The sequence below is a fragment of the Rhodamnia argentea genome, chromosome 11 (genome assembly GCF_020921035.1).
Source record: "Rhodamnia argentea isolate NSW1041297 chromosome 11, ASM2092103v1, whole genome shotgun sequence".
NCBI classification, from domain to species: Eukaryota; Viridiplantae; Streptophyta; class Magnoliopsida; order Myrtales; family Myrtaceae; genus Rhodamnia; species Rhodamnia argentea.
Genome location: NC_063160.1, coordinates 16,301,227 through 16,318,630, shown reverse-complemented (window position 1 = coordinate 16,318,630; position 17,404 = coordinate 16,301,227). Strand labels below are relative to the sequence as shown.

The 17,404-nt window shown below is 40.9% G+C and overlaps 3 protein-coding genes and 1 pseudogene across 3 annotated transcripts in view; 1 reads left to right on the top strand and 3 right to left on the bottom strand.

Moving 5' to 3' along the window:
* Positions 1-73: 73 nt before the first annotated feature.
* On the bottom strand, positions 74-828 carry LOC115732496 (receptor-like protein 9DC3). Its single transcript, XM_030663148.2, has one exon. The coding sequence runs from the start codon at positions 826-828 to the stop codon at positions 115-117; it is 714 nt and encodes a 237-aa protein (XP_030519008.2). The 3' UTR covers positions 74-114.
* A 6,805-nt stretch (positions 829-7,633) lies between these two features.
* LOC125312949 lies at positions 7,634-9,149 on the bottom strand (annotated as a pseudogene).
* Positions 9,150-12,404: 3,255 nt separating this feature from the next.
* On the top strand, positions 12,405-13,359 carry LOC115733675 (casparian strip membrane protein 3-like). The gene is made up of 2 exons (XM_030664306.2): positions 12,405-12,665; positions 12,777-13,359. The coding sequence occupies exons 1-2, from the start codon at positions 12,445-12,447 to the stop codon at positions 12,934-12,936; spliced, it is 381 nt and encodes a 126-aa protein (XP_030520166.2). The 5' UTR covers positions 12,405-12,444; the 3' UTR covers positions 12,937-13,359.
* Positions 13,360-17,120: 3,761 nt separating this feature from the next.
* Positions 17,121-17,404, bottom strand: part of LOC125312773 (receptor like protein 22-like) — a 64,659-nt gene continuing 64,375 nt past the window's right edge. The window contains exon 3 of the mRNA XM_048272185.1: positions 17,121-17,282. The gene's annotated coding sequence lies outside the window, so the exon portion shown is untranslated. The remainder of the gene's footprint in view (positions 17,283-17,404) is intronic.

Below are 17,404 nucleotides of genomic sequence, written 5' to 3'. Positions count from 1 at the left end.
GAGTACACTCCGAATAGTGAAAAGGCCAAAGTAATAAGCTTATTATCTGTCTTACGAGAGGTTCGATAGACTTATTCTTCATCTCACAATGCAAAGAACAAACAGTTGAGACTCTCATCTTTGGTAAGATCTCCGAGCATTCCTCCTCGACTTCCTTCTCATTTTAGCTCCTTTCCTGTCAAACGATCTCGCAAGCCGTTCAAGTTTCTTGGAATCGATAATGATGTATCCTAGAGAGATTCCAGCTACAGTTCCACACCCATAACCCATCAATATGGTTCTCCACTCAAACCAGCCTCCATGCTCTGTATCATTCTCCTGCAGGATGGTTTCTGGTGGAGTTTCCCGTGAACTGTTCTTGCATGTCTTTGGCAATGGAAATCCGCATAATCCAGAATTCTCGGCGAACAAGTCATTCTTGAATGTGTTGAATTGCGGTCCCCGGGGAATATGGCCGGTGAGCCGATTCTCCGAGAGGTTCAAGAATGCAAGAGATGTCAAATCCGCTAGTTCTCGAGGAATCCTTCCGGTGAACTTGTTTGAAGAGAGGTCTAGCCATTCGAGATCAGTCAAGTTTCCAGGAGATGGAGGGATATAGCCTGTTAAATTGTTGTGAGAAAAGTTTAGCCCTTTGAGTGACTTCAGGCTTCCAACATCCATTGGAAGCTCCTCAACAAAATGGTTGCTCGATAAGTCAATACTTGTGAATACAGTTAGAATTTTCACCAGACGTAACTCCAGTCCTTTCATGGTCACTATAACTGAATCTTGATAACCCAAGCCTCCCATGTACTGCAGCTTTCCCCACCCTTTTTCCCGATTCATCATGGCGGTGAGGTTCATAATATATCTAACAGGTAACGGACCGCTGAAATTGTTAAATATGTCTCGAGTTTTTAAAATTGTTTACGGATAAGTACCGATTTGTTAAATCGGTTCATTAAAGGAAAAACAAATCCTCGCGTACGCGTGCAACGGAGATCTTCTTCTTCCTACTCCAAAATTGTTATTGGCGCTGTGACGCCCCGCTTCCCTTACGAGCACGTACATCCATAACACGCCGTAAGTGCTATCCCAGGATACTCTTCATGTACGGCGAATGAAAGGAAACTCGCAATCCGAGAAGCGAAAGAAAATAAACCCAACTCCAGTCCATCGTCTCACTACATCCACTTAATGAGATACGGGGAAACTAAAAGACTTTATCCATAAAAAAAAAATGCAAATAGATAAATACATACATGTCCGTACAAACGATACCACAAAAAAAAAAAAAAAAAACTAACAATATACACAACTGAGGTCACGGAGACAAGACGGCAAACCAAAAATGAAACCACCAGGCCCTAACCTAACACCGTCTCCAACAAAAAGTAGCATCAAAGTCGACCAACAGCGGAGACTCTAGAAAGTACTAGTGTCCTCGGCTTGGCTCGCGTCCTCGTCGGGAACATACTCAGAGGAAGACTCCAACTGCACTTCGATTGAATCCTCGTCCATCTCATCGTCTTCTGAATCCGAAATCTCTATTACTTCTATATTTTCCTCTCTCACTGGTTCTTTTTCGGGTATATTCCTTGAACCTACAGTGGACACTTCGACTTCTATCTCATCCCTGGTAGGGTGGCACCAAGAAGGTACAACCCCTTCTGGCACATCTTGGGGCCTTAATTGTTCGGATACGACCCCGTTTACTCTACGAAACCATGCCTCGAACCTATGAGGCTTATAAGATGCTCCAGGCTCATCTACCCATACCACAGTCGTCCTTCTAATATATACTACATCTCCGCCTTCAGGAAACTCCTCAATGTACCTAGTCATTTCTTGGGATTCACCCAATCGGACAGGCAACATCTTCAATTTCTAGGATCCGAAAAAGAAAGGTCCCACGACGGGGTGAGATTTACATCTCGGTAAGGCAAGTCCTATCCCTAGGTTAGACCGACAGTTCATTCGAGCAAAAACAACATAAGCTCAATATGCATAGTAACGTGATGCATACAACAACCATACAAAGCACATGCATAACAATAAGTATCAATTACTCAATCATAGCAATATGTCTCATCATTTACTTAAGACGATGCCCATAACCAAACCAAGCCACGCCTTCCTTTCTTTCCACCTTCATTCGACTCAAGCCCGCGTGTGAAACGCCTCGGGCTAGGTCCGCGTATTTACGCATCAGACCGTCTCATCGATAAAACCCACGTAAAACGTCTCGGGTTTTCAAAATCATCTCAGACTCGTGTCGACACATCATAATTTCCGTCCCGCGTCACTTACGCATCAAGACGATGGCCATTTCCACCCCGCGTCTTTACGCATCGGGGTACCACAATTTTTCAAGCATGCCAGCAATTCATCATAATCATGACTTCAAGTTCAAATATAGCTCACACATAGAGCTAACAATAAAAGGCATGTGAGAACATAAATTTTCAACAAGCAAGAGGCAATCAATACATATTAAGGCTATTCAATGAGTCTTTAAGCAATTGGCACAACGCGAAATCATATATCAAACAACATCACCGTAACTCACAAAAATTCGCACAATCCTCATCGTATTCACCCAATTGAACCCAATCGTTCTAGCCAAGGTATAAGAACTTTCTTACCTTAAGCTTAATCAGCAAAACACTTCTTTCCTAGCCCTTAAACACCTCGGCTCCCACAATTTCAGAACAGGGCAGCTAGCAACCTAGAGGAAATCAATCAATTCATCAATATTCCTTCGCCTAAACGCCAAATCATCGATCATACACTTCCTCAACATATCACTCCACACCCTAACATGGCTCAAGGATCAAATTACATCTCAATTCCATCACAAACAGCCCCCTCTAACTCAGCAAGAACAGAACCGAAACAGGGTACCCCCTGTTATGTTTCAATCCAGCTGAAACAGTCCACAACTCAGCCTAATCCTTCAATTTATCCATCAATATCCTTGCTAACACTAATTTATATGTATTAAGGGGCCTCACCGAAAATTTTGGCTCAAGGCGACACCAGTTGGTCCTCGTTTGGCGCTAATTCCTTCTGATCCGCCATTGGACAGTTTCTGCTCCTTTGAACACAACAGTGGTTCAAGGTCAAGATATCATTCTTTTTCGACCAAAAATTTACAGCAACATCATATACATGTCTACTAAACGTCACCAAAATTTGAGCTCAAAATTCGTCCGTTTGGTGGTCCAATGAAATACCAACAGCAGCCTACCTCTGGTTGAGTCAGTTTCCGGCGACTCGCGGGAGATTGGCCGCCCTGAATTCCACAGTGGCTCAAACGGTGCACTTCCACTTGGAAAAGTTCGACAACAGGCTGATCTTCGCAGTGGTAGGTGGCTTACTGGCTGGTTGTCGACGTTTGGAAGGTTGGACGGCCGGGAAGTTGGCGATCAGAACTGGTCGGGTAAACTGTTCCTGTGCGTGAGGGAGTGAAGGAAGGAGAAAATGGAGGTGATGGTGGTGCTGATCTGCTCTTGCACGTGAGTAACCAGAAGGTTGAAGAAGAAGATGGCTTATTCTCATCCAAATCCTCTTAGGTGTCAAGCTCATTAATTGAGCTCCATGGATTAATGACATTTGTCATTATACACATAATATCTCACTTTCCTTCCAACTTTGCCCCTCTAATTTCTGCTGATATAAAAGGAATAATCAAATGACAATAATTCCCTTGTCCGATTAATAAAAATAGGGTCGAAGCTCCAGGGGCAAAATCGTCTTTTCACACCCTTCGTCCGAAAATCCATTTTTCACTGATTTTCATTCCCGACTAGGCGTCGTTCAATCTAAACTCATTCTTTTTTTTTTTTTTAACAAATCTTCATTTCCATTTTTTTTTTCCATTTCTGAGATCCCATTTCGTGATCGATTTCTCGTCGTCCGTAATTTCAATTTATCTCGAACTAACGGGCGGCTTTTGCGGACATTACGCGTCTCGACTCTGTGATTCTCATCACATTTAGAAAAATTCAAATCACGGCTATCTTGGTTGTCATGAAATCGCAAGGGTCTATTACTAGCCCCAACGGCCGCGATCGTCATAAATCGATTTAGGGAAATTCGCAAATCATACGTTGGTTATGCGGTATCACCCGCGTCCCAATCGTATAACACTAGCAATGAATCCCTTAATCGTTCTCAGATCGACCTCGGCTCTAAATATTCCCTCAACGACCCTTATGGTCAAAATGCCATTTTCGAAATGAATTTCCTAGGTCCACGTATCTCGTCACGCATTAGCCTTTCCCCTTCGGTTAGTTAACTCGCGATTGATCGGATCCGAGCGAGATATAACCGAAATACTTCAACGGATATCTTACGGTCAAAGATCTCGAAATGACAGGAAAATCAGGACATCACAGGCGCTACAAGACAAAATAAGGGGATCACTTATTTTATGCTTATCTATTTGTGAGGAAGAATGAGAAATCTTGGCAGAAGGCTCGTCCACTTCTATCTTGAATAAGTGGGTCCCAATCAAAAGTTAGGTTTGTTGACCACTTAAAAGGCCACTCTCTAACTCTGACCTTGTTCTTTAAAAAGGAAAAGAAAGCCGCACAGTAGAAGCGCGCCGCAGAGAAAGAACACGAGAATCTGGTATTTCAATTGTACGCGAGTTTTATTATTATATCCAATTAAGTTATTTATTTGTGAACACTTTGGGTTTGGGTATAATCTAGGTGCGGGAAACACGAGCGTATTGAGCGATTGTAATTCCGATTCTCCGATTATAGTGGATTGTTCTTGCTGGCTCTCCTGTGGATGTAAGTACCGATATTTAGACCGAACCACGTAATCTCTGGTGTCCTTTATCGTTCCTCGTTTATATTTCTGTGCTTTTCGCATTGATTTATTTGCAAGATCTGGGTTAGTTTCCGTGCGTTATATTACAACAAAAATTGTTGCTGGACAGGTCGAAAATGCGCAATTCAGGAAATGGGCGAGCTGCTCTAGGACTCCTCACAAAGGCATGGAACATGTTGGACCTCAAAACAAGGACTTGTAGCTTGGGAAGCGTTTCCAACCAATCAGGGAACGTATCCTTCATTCTATTGTTGCTGAGATCCAAAACTTCCAAACTTTTACATTGAAGTAAGGATCGTGGCAATGTCCCTTCAAATCAATTCCGACTGAAGTCAAGTGTCCTTAACTTGCTGTCCCGAGCAATTTTTCCAGGGATCACACCCTGAATCATGTTCATTCGAAGGTTGAGCACAGAGAGATCTTGCTAAAGCTCATCAAACACTCTGGCAAGGTGCCCATCAAACTATTATTGGACAAGTCAAGCATTACGATCTCAGTGACATTGCATATCAAATGGGAAATCTCTCCACTAAAATTGTTGTTTGCTATGGAATAGAATAGAGTGGTGGGTGGTGGAATTGGAAGAGGACCTTCAAATTTATTGTAGCTGACGTTTAGCCAACCCAATGATGCACAATTGTCCAAAGACCGCGGTAATGTCCCTTCAAACTTATTTGCACCCAAGTCTAGTTCATAGAGCTCTGTTAAGTTTCCCAAACAATGTGGAATAGAGCCAGAGAGATTGTTATTAGCCAAGCGTAGATAATTAAGGGAGCTTAATTTGCAAAAGGAAGATGGAATCTCTCCACTGAAGCTGTTTTGGCTGGCCGAAAGGAAGAATGTAGAGAGTGGTGGAGTTGGAAGCTGTCCCTGGAATAAGTTATCACTAAGTTCAACAAAGAACAACTTTTTCCAGGGAAATTGTGGTATCCAACCGCTGATCTTGTTTTTGGAGAGATCCAATTTTCTTAGCTTTCTTGAAGAGTTCAGAAAGAATGGAAACTTGATCAAGTTACAGGAAGACAATGCCAAAGTCTCAAGCTCTGGATATGTATAATTCACACTGTTGTAATCTAGATTTAGCTCTACTGTAAGACTAAGGACTTGAAGATTTTTCAGTGTTGAAAAGACTCTGAAGTCTAAAACACCGGTAAAATTATTAGAAGAAAGGTCCAACCTGGTCAATTCTGTTAAATTCGCAAGGAATGAGGGAATCGATCCAATCAATTTGCAGTTATCGAGATACAGAAATTTTAAATTCTTCAATTCACTGATTGAATCAGGTATTTTGCCTGAGATGCTTGTATACGAGAGGGCTAAGGATTCAACGGACTTGCTCCAGTTAGACTTCGGAAAAGAAACCATGATATCATTGACTTGCAAATCGAGATCAAGGAGGTTTGGAAAGCGGAAAATGTTGGGCGGAAGTTCCCCTCGTAATTGGCACATAGACGCTCTGAAGACGGTCAAGGATGATGACAGATTCACGAAGGAACTAGGCGAAACAGCGGACATGTCTACTAGATCAAGTTTAAGTACCCTCAACTCCGTCAAATTCTGAACAAGCACTTTGAAATCCGTATTTTCGATCCTAAGACCATATGTACCATTAAAGTTTTGAGAGATCAAGTAAAACAAGTTTCGAAAGGTAAGAAATTTCGGTAGGAACTAGGCCTGAAAAATTCGAGTATGTGAGATTGAGGTGCCTCAGTTCAGTAAACACGCTTAGTTCGGGCAAAATGGGCGAGGCAAGGAAATTGTTGACACCAAGGTTGAGGCTCTCAAGATGGCGAAGCGCAAAGACTGAGCTGCCGGAATGGAGGGTGCCCTGAAGACAGCTGAATGAAAGATCGAGGCCGATGACATTACCCGTCACATTGTCGCAGGCGACGCCGTCCCACAAGCAGCAGTCCAGGCCGTTCTCCCATCTAGTCGTCTTCGGATTACAGTGCGGGTTCATATCAGTTTTGACTGTGAGAGAATTGCTGAGCTGAAGTAAGGCATTACTTTGGACGGGATGACACGACTGTGCTGTTGTGAAAGTGTAGTCGAGCAATGCTTGTGCAGAAACGGAAACGAGAAGACACAACAGGTGGGTCTGGTACTGGTAGAATCCCATGTCGACAGCTGCTGCTCATGGGTCGCTCTCACTCGCCCTTTATTGCCTTGAGGGGTTATAAAAGATGTAGATTTAGGTCCCAGGGAGTGCGAGCAAGAGAGAGAAGGATGATGTGCCGTCCAAGTACGATGGATGGAGAAGGGAAAGAAAAGCTTTCGAAAGCGCTCGGAAGGCGCACTTAATTATAGAGATGCTGAGAATCAAAAGTCTTCTTGAAACGACAAAACTGGGGTCAAGTTTTTTTTTTTTGTTTGGTTTTCTTGATTTTCTCTTGGTGGGGGTTACTCGAGGTGGCCACTGACAAGTTGGTGCTAACAAATAAAGTTGGATTTTTGAGGTGCTTTTTCTCTTGCAATATGGCATCCAGCGTGTAGTACGATTGCCGATGCGGAAGTCTTCTTCCCTTTTCTCGACCGCTTTCCCAAAATTGCAGCATCATTTCATCAATCTGACCGTCAAGCTTGTCAAATTGGCCAAATTATACTTGCGAAATGCAAGTGATACAATTCCTTCAATGAAATGGCAATATTAGTAGACCTGATTAAACGCCTCGCTCGCTCGAGCTTGGAAGTGTTCTCTTCCTTATATCTGCCCATCGAGAGAGATTCATCACCCTCAATTACTTCAAGCCGTGTAACCCGAATTCGACCCGTTTAATCAAATGGGCCGTGTCAACTTGGCTAATGACTTGATTTACATTGACCTAAATAAGCAAAGCCTAAACTTATTAGAAGGTGCTGGTGCTGCAACAATTGAGTTGCAGTAGGAGAAAGCTATTAGTAATCAGTATATCTAAGGACATGTTGCGGATGATGCTCATCATAGGTGACCCTTCTTTCGCTTTCGGTGAAGCTAGACACCTACACCGACATGTCAAAGGGCCCGACTCTTTAGCTCATTTTCTTTATCGAAAAATCAGCGATTTTAATTATATTTTTCTAAAATTGATTGCTTGTAGCTATTTCAATAATCAGTTGATAAAGAATTTTTTCGTTATCGACAACAATTTGTATCTAAATATTTCCGTGGATAAAAAATATATTTTTTGTTCATTTATTTATGTAAGCGATATGAGCCATTAATTTTCAAGAAAATGCTTTACAACCGTTAAATAAAAAGAAGCCTAAAATCAACGTCACTATTTTTAGCTGGGGAATAATTTGCAGGAACAATATGAATGGACGAAACCAATAATTTGACTCATGCCAAGGGAATAAATCTTCTTCTATTTGATCTTTTCTTTTAGCAGTTCGGAGGAAACCCGGTTTGTAGAATTTCCATTTTGTGTAATAACATTTCACGAAGAATATGGACAATTGTTTCTCACCTGGTGCTATATATCCTTGAGTTCCTGCAATATTTGTAGTAAAATTAGATGAGAAATTAGGTTTTAGGAGTCTTGCCGTGCCGAAATCGGATAGGAAAGCCTTCATTTTGTTGTCAAGCAAAATGTTGTTGCTAGATATGTCTCGATGAATGATTGGCCGATCGCAATCATGGTGCAGGTAAGACAAGGCATGTGCCATATCCCAGACAATATTGAGTCTTTTAGACCATATCTAGTTCCACTACCTCCACGTCATCTCTCAAAACACAGAATAGACTCTCCCTTTCCATGTACTCATAAACCAAGAATATGGATCGCTTGTGTAAGCAAAAACCACGGTGCATTAGTTATGCTTCTATGTCGTATTTCTGTCAATTGCTTCACTTCATTTCGAAAGCTCTTTTCCAAAGATGGGTCATTTGCTTCAAGACGGTAAAGTTTCTTCAATGCCACGATTTTCCCATTCGGTAATTGTGCTCTATAGACACTACTGTATCCGCCAATTCCAATGCACCATTTAATGTCAAAGTCTTCCGTTGCATTGATTATGTCTTCATATGCCATTGCCCCATCGCAATTCCATACTGACAAGAAATTTTCATTTTTTTTGTTTTTGTCTTTGATCGCATGCTCTTTGTTCTTCGTCGAAGTATTATCAAAAGCCCCAAAACAAAAAAAAAAATGAATATTAACCATCAGTGCTGTAAGTATTGTCATGAGTACAATCCTAGATATTTTCATGGAGCTGTCAATCTTTTCCAAACCTTCATTGCCTATGAAAACTTCATATGGAACATGGGCCAAATTATCTGGAATTTTTCCCGTGAGATAATTATGCGACAAGTTCATGCAATTTATGTGACCAAGAGTCGGAGGGATCATCCCCCAAAGCGCATTGGAACTCAGATCTAGGTGGATCAATGACTTCTAACACGGTGAGGTTTTGGAGACAAAGAGGGAACTCATACCGATGATGTGATTGCGGGACAAGTTGAGGTGCCCGAGCTTTGGGAGTGCACACACTTGAAGGGGAAAGATATTAGTGCAGAAATAGTTATGCGGCCCAAGAAAGACCAGATTCGAGAGCAAGGAGAAATCCATGCTGCTCAAATCACATTCGACCTTGTAGTCGTGTTGGCCTTGTTGTGCTGCGTTTATCTTGACAACTATTCCGGAATCGTCGCACGTAATGCCGGGCCACATGCAATGTTCTATGGGATGGAGGTCAGGCCACCACCCACTGCGGCGAAGAGCATCTGCCTCTGTTTTGGTGGCATGCAAGGGCCGAGTAGCTATGGGAGAGAGGTAGCGCAATAAGGATCCATATAGCAACTGCGGCCATCAGCTTGCGAACATGCAAGCCGACCACGGGATTGCTTACAGGATTCAAATGAATCATGTGGAATATCTTCATTCTTTTTTTCCTTTTTGTTAAGACTAATATAGGAAGGACGATCCAATTAGGATAAAACTTCGTGGAGAGCAATTCAGTGTGACGACTTGCAAGTCTTCAATTAACTAATTGAAGTCGCCTCGTGTCCCCGTCAGGCGTAGTTGCGGATCCAATTCACACGCGCAAGAATTGATTGGTCATCTCGGGTCTCTCGTGTTTGAATCTTGTTGTGCAACACGTGTTACTTCACTTAATTCTCCATCGACGGGCGCAGTGGACTTCACATCTAATATCAAGATGAATGATTTTGTTCGGATGGGGACTCTGTGATCCAAATAATTCGGTCCTAACATCCGTCTAACCTTGAATTTTTGGCTAAGTGGTCAAACGCTTTAAAACTAAAGATATGTTGCAGATTATGCTCACCATGGGTCACCTCTTCTTTTGTTGTAGTCCGAGAAACACGATCTTGTTTAGGCTGTGTTTGGTTGAGCTTTTTCAAGGAGCTTTTGTTTAGCCTCCAAAACTCATTGGGAAAAAAAAATGAGGCATTTGGTTCAGTATTTGGCCAAATGTTGAAAACCCATTTCTAGGGTTAAATGTTTTTTTTTCCCTTCCAAAACTATCCTCACTATTTTTTTCATTTTTGGATTTCGCTCTTGTTGTCACTGGTCGGGCTTCTTCGCCCTCGCTAGCCATAACAAAGAAAAAAAAAGGGAAAAAAGAAAATAAAAAAGAAATAAATAAATAATTGACGAGAATGCCTTTGATCAAGCCCTTATTTAAAATAAGATCAACTTTGAATCCTTATTTAAAATTTTACCCGTTATTTATGTTCTCTTGGGTTCAAGTTCAGGACATCCAGGTCCGAAGCCAGCATGATAACGAAAAGTTCTCCCCACAGGTTGATACGAGAAGGTACTTTTCTATTTTAATTTGTGTGCTGTAACACATGTTACTTTAGTTTGGTTTGGATAGAGGAACTAATGGACTTTGCATCTAATATAATAAAAAAAAATGATTGTTCGGAAGAGGACTCTAAGACCATAATAATTTAGTGATAACTTTCATCTTCATCAAATCATTTTGTTTTAAAACCTCAAACTATTGGGTGAGTGATTAAACATTTAATTTAAATATGATAGATTTCGTCACGGTATTTTACATTCAGAATGACCTCGCCAGCCACCTTGTTATGAAGCTTTACTAGATACATGTGAACAGGAAAATTGTGAGCATTCCTGATAATAATTAAGTTGATTTATGATGATTTGGGTCTAAACAAGTTGAAATCCATTATCATCCATAATGGTGCTCAACTTGATCTATGATGGGTCCGATCTAGATAATTGGTTCACTGTTTGGAGGAAACATGTAAGATTTATGTGGACAGGGGAGAAACATATAGTTCTATTCTCTCGAGTCTCCATGCAGGTGAACTTCTGTCAAAGTTTCAAAAATAAATTAACCTTTCCCAAATATAGAATTTTACTCATATCCTTATTTTCAACTATATTCACACAACATTTTAGTAGGAAATTAAATCTCGATCACAATAAACAAAGACTTGCCTTCACCTACTATTGGGATATATCCGTGATCAACTTCATTCTTAAAAAAAAAAAAAAAAAAACAGGCCATCTCATATTAAATTTGGCTTAAAGTAGTATTCTTTCAAGGGAAGACTCCAAATAAGGGCTCCAAGTGTTCTGATTTTTTCAAATAAAGGTCTGAATTGGTCATTATTCAAATAAGGGTATCAAGTGCTCTTTTTGTCTCAAATAAAGACTTGAAGTGGTCATGTCTATTTCAAATAGGGGTCTGACCTTGTCGGCCAACCAAATATTCTAGTCGATCAAGGGCATTTTCACAAAACATGATTTTAACCTAATTTTTAGTTCAATTATATTAAAAACTAAAAAAATTAGCGGTAAAAAAGGAGATACAAAGGGGAGGGGGCTATTGTTAATTTTTTTTTATAATTTGGAAAATTGAAAAAGGAAAAAAAATAAAAGATATTAAAAATACTAACAAATACTAAATGACCCAAATGCCCCTACTACCGATGAGTCAAGCCCTTTTTGAGACCGATAAGGTCACTTTAGGCCCTTGTTTGAGATAATGAGGGCACTTTAGGCTCTTATTTAAAATAATGTCAATTCTAGGCCCTTATTTAAGAAAATGGAGGCACTTCAGCCCCTTCTTTGAAATTTACCCTTGTTTCAATTTCAATATGAACTATTGTGCATAGTGGCTGTATTGTTGGGGATCTATATAACATGTAATACTACGTGGAAGAATTCAAGAAATCAATCGAGATTTATGCTAGAGATGATTGACAATTTAAAACTAAAATCAAACAATTACAAAGTATTGAATGGATTATAAATTAATGAATGAAGGGGGATTGGAACGCTGTTTTTTCAATTCATGATGTGCAATTGCAGGGAAATGTGTTTTTATCTAGAAGCCATATAAGGAAATTGCATATGCTCATTAATTGATGTAAGCCAGTAAAAGGGAAATTTCGGCAGAAATCGATACAGACACTTTCATCGCTTGGGGACTCTAGTTGCTGTTTGATCATTAACCAAACCTACTACAGACCCTTTTGTCAACTTTTCATGGCATATATATAGAGGTGGTCACGAGCCCTACTTGTATCCGTGCATATTTCATATTTCAAGCTTTGAGCTCTTTTTAAGTGTTCTCTCCAACCTAGAATGCTGCCGACACACCGGTCGATCATATTTCGTCCTTCGAAAGAACAGGAGAGGAGAAAAAATGAAGGCGGGAGGAGTTGAAGCCGGAGAGGTAGCGAGAGCCTCCGTCACGAGGAGCGGTGTCGACAAAGGAGTGGTGGTTCTCGATTTTGTTCCGAGGAAAGTCGCGTTCGTCTGTACCCTTGAAAGCGCCATAGCCATGGGGACGACGGACGAGACGCTCCCTTTCTTCACTCGGTTCATTAGATTCCGCGCTAAGTATGATGAACTCCCGACATTCACGTAAGCTTTTAACTCCTTTTGTTTTTTCGTTCGAGTTGCATTGGCAATTTTAAGTGATTGCGACACTCTTTAATAGTAAGACTGACCTCAACTTTAACGGTTATGGAACAGTTTTTTTGTAGTCGCTAATTCTGTCGTCGGTGCCTACCTCGTCCTCTCACCGCCGCTCTCTATCTTCCACATCATGAGGAGTGCTGCGCAAAACAGCAGAATTGTCCTGGTCATCTTCGATACACTAAATTATGTGATCGGGAGGAATCATTTTTCTTAGAATATATGTAGTTGTATTATACAGGTTGTGGTGCTCTGAATTAGCATAACTCCTGATTCTAATTCAAGAATTCTTTTAAAGGATATAGGAACATGCAAATGCAGTATGTCCTCCTTGGTGACATAAGTTGTCCTAAAGAATTAGGCATGAAATGCACAACTCCATGCTGATAAAACCAATGGCGCTGTCAAATTAGGAAAATGTGCAAAATGGTGCGGGCGATGTTTGGCTCCATCGACGGTGGGAGCTTCGGCCTCGGCGGCTATCGTGTTCTTGGCCCACATAGGGAACGCCAAGGCTAATTGGTTCTCCATCTGCCAGCAATTCAACTCCTTCTGTGAGGGCATCTCGGGCTCTCTGATCGGGTCATTCGGCTGGTTGTCTTGTTCGCACTCTTAATCATGCCGTCCGCCGTCGCGCTGTCTCGACGCCGAGCGGAGCTGCGGGGTGCTATTATATTTATTATGTTTCTAAGTCTGAATGTGTATTTTCCATTCTAAAGTGTTTGATTGTTTTGTTTGTTCCTTTTCAAGAGCTTGTGTTGTGGGTAGAAGGACACATTTAGTGCCAAAAGTTGTGTACGGAGATTACTTTAGTGCCAAAAGTTTAAATCGGATCACTTTAGTGCCAAAAGTTTCAATCGGATCACTTTAGTGCCAAGTCGGCCACAAAATAATCATTTTGGTGTCCTCGGCGAGAATTTTCAGTAAAAAAAATACATGGCATTTTTAATTAATTTTTGAATTTTAATTGGTATTTTAAAAAGATGAAGTCCACATGGGTTCCACGTGGACTTCAAAATTCAACAAAAAAATTAAAAAATATATAATTGTATTTAAAAAAAATAAAAATTGACATAAAAATTTTAAAATAAAAACTTTATTTAAAATAAATTGAAATAAGCTAAAAAACTTAACAAAAAACTAAATAAAAAAAAGAATCGGGAGGTGAAGGTTGTTGTAACCCTTGCCGTCGTTGCCCCACCATTGCCGGCAATGGGTGGGGCATGGCCACCGGGGTCGTCGAGCCCCGGACAGGGGTCGATGACCCTCGCTAGCCATAAGCAAGGGCCTGGGCGAGGGTCGCCGGCCCTCGCCTAGGTATGGTCGAGGGCGGGCACTAGCGGGATACAATGGCTGAAATTTTTGATACCAAAGTAATCTCCATACATAATATTTGACACTAAAAGTGTCCTTTTGCTTTGTGTTGTGTCTTGTTGTAATTGTAATGCAATTGCTCTCTCTCTCTCTCTCTCTCTCTCTCTATTGGCTTGTCCACGTGAAAAGGTTTTTTTTTTTTTTTTTTCTCTGGTCGAATGATCGTAAAAAGTAGATTTTATGTCCGTAATCAAAAAGAGTCCATAACAAATAGTTTTGCAAAAACTATGGAAAGAAAAATTATTATGAATAAATCCAATGATATATAAATAAAATAAATTAATGGCAAACTCTACTTTTCATTTTACCTTCTTCTGTTCTGAAAATTATTTACCGACTTTTCCACAAAAAGCCTAAGATAACATTTATATTGTGTGTGAATCACGTGTCTATTTCTATGCTTTGGGACGTTCGGTTTTTCCAACATTAAATGAATGTGAAATTGCATGGGTTGCGAAATTTGGAAAGATTATATTTTACATAAAGAAATATTTCAAATGAGAGTACACTCAAATAGTGAAAAAGCCAAAATAATAAGCATATCATCTGTCTTATGAGAGTTTTAACAGACTTATTCTTCATCTCACAATGCAAAAAAAAAAAAACAGTCGATTAGTGACCACACATTCTGCATATGATTTTAAAGCCTACCAGATATCTAATCAATGCTAAATGATCATGCATAATATTTTTCTGTCATTTCGTGCAATTACCCGTGTAATCTTTTTACCTAGCTCCTAGGAAAGCGGTTTAACATGCAATTTTTCAAAAGATAGTGCCGTGTTACACGTAATCAGGTAAAATATGCCAAATATTAGACTGGAATGTATACATGCAAATCAAATCTATAATGACGATATTTTAAGAAAAAAATTCCCATGCATGGATCAAATACACATTTATCGGACCAAACTGGATATCGATATGCAATAATCACCAATCCCGAGCCTAAAAACTTCAAATTAGGCTTTAAAAGGCAATAAAATTTTTTTTTCTAGTTTTCAGGGATTGTATGAATATTTTTGGATTTTTTTTTTTTGAGAATGTTTAGAATTATTTACTTGATAAAAGTGGGCGGGGTTGGGCTTCCGTACCCGACCCGGATAGAACAGAACCCAGGACTCCACGGCCCGGGTTCTCGCTCCGATTGGGCTAGAGACATGAGCCCAGTCCGAATTCTTTAAAAAAAAAAAAACAACAAGAGGGACCCAAACAGGCCCCCCAAATAGATAGACCAGGCCTGGCCAGCCCTTAAGCCGGCCCAAAATTTACAAGCCCAGATTAGCAACCAAGACTCACTTAGCCAGTAAGCCTATCTTTCTCACGCGGCCCAAAAGACCAATAGTCAGACCAAATAGACTCCGCCCAGAAACTGACCCGCCAAGTCATCTTCCTCGCCCAACGTCCCAACGAGATCTCTACGCACATCTATGTCAAGACGTTTCCGACCCCCAGCCAACACCAAACGAACTCCCATCGATGGCTCAACCGCGCCTCCCACTGGCGACCAGCCGTGACTCCCCACGACGGCAAGACCAGATGGCAAACAGCAAGCGAAGAACATATGGCCATGTAAGGGAGCAAGATTGAGTTACATGGGATATGGCCTACCTAGTGCGAAGTGCGCTGTCGGTTACGATCGGAAGGTGGACAGCGGGGGAGTGAAGCAGCGACGGCTGGCCACATCGAGACCCTCGGCGAGGTGATCATCAGATCATTTCGGAAGAACCCTTGGCACGGTAGTTGGTCAGCAGGCACCGCATGATGGCTTGGCTGCGTCGAACGCCCGTGATCATGAGTGACTATAGATGGCTCGATCACAAATCGGCGGAGGATAGCGGGACCCCGAGACCACAATAGGGATGCTAAGAGACGTCGGTAATGAGGCGTCGATGGAAGACGACGACGAATGAAAGATCCTCGGGAGGGAGTGTCGATCGCCGATCTCTCTGCGGCTGGTGGTCGTCTACCGGAGGCCACGTGAGTTGAGTTGAGGGGGAAAGAGAGTGATGTGAAGTGATATAGTGGTAAGCGGTTTCAGATTCCTACTTGGAATTTGAAACCCGCCCGTCGAAACAGGTGGAACCTACTCATTATACCCTAAAACCCGAAACTTACCATGTTACTGGTTCTAGAGTCGGTTCTAGGATACCCGGGAATCTACTATTTTTTTTTCATTTTTAGTTAAGTAAATGAGAATGAACGCTACAACCACTAAAGGGAAGTAGAGATGAACGGTTTCGGGTTTCATACGGGTTATATTTAGAATTTGAAACCTTCTCATTGGATTAGATTGTATACTTATCATTGGACGCCATAGAATATTGTAGGATCGTGCGAAGACATATACCCAAAAAACATAAAAAATTATTTGAGGATCTAGAGTCTAGGTTGCAAGTTCTAGATTCTAGGAAGTGGAACTTGTAACCTACATGTTGGAACAAGTTCCTCAATTTTGAAACCCGAAAATGGACAGGTTCCTATATATTCCGATTTCAAGTTCCCGATTCTATCATGAAATTATGCTCACCCCTAAAGTGATATGAGTGAAACATGGCCACGTGAGTTGAGTTGGGGGGAAAGAGAGTCATGGGCCTATTTGGGCTAGTGCAAAAAGGAAAGTGGGCTGATAGAAAGAGAAAAGCCTGCTCAAGAAAAGAAAACGGCCCAACTGGACCACGTGGATTCAAGTCGCTCCGCCCGATCCGATTTTTTTATTTATCATTATATATATTTTTGCTTTTCTATTTTGCAATAAACAAGAAAAGATGCATAATTAACAAATTTGACATAGTTTATTTTGAGAAAAAATAAAACTACAAGACCGCCAAAATTAGATGTCAACAACTTAAAAAAAAACATTTATATTATGCGCGGATCACATGTCTATTTCTATAGTTTGTGACCATTCGGTTTTTCCAACATTAAATAAATGTTAAAATGCATGAGCCACGAAATTTGGAAAGATTATTTTGTTCATAAAGAAAAATATTTCAAATGAGGGTACACTCAGAATAGTGAAAAGGCCAAAGTAATAAGCATATTATCTATCTTATGAAAGTTTCAACAGACTTATTCTTTATCTCACAATGCAAAGAACAAACAGTCCAGACTCTCATCTTTGGTAAGATCTCCGAGCATTCCTCTTTGACTTCCTTCTCATTTTAGCTCCTTTCCCGTCAAACAATCCTACAAGCCGTTCGAGTTTCCTAGAATCGATAACAATGTATCCCAGAGAGATTCCAGCCACGGTTCCACACCCATAACCCATTAATATGGTTCTCCACTCAAACCAGCCTCCATGCTCTGTA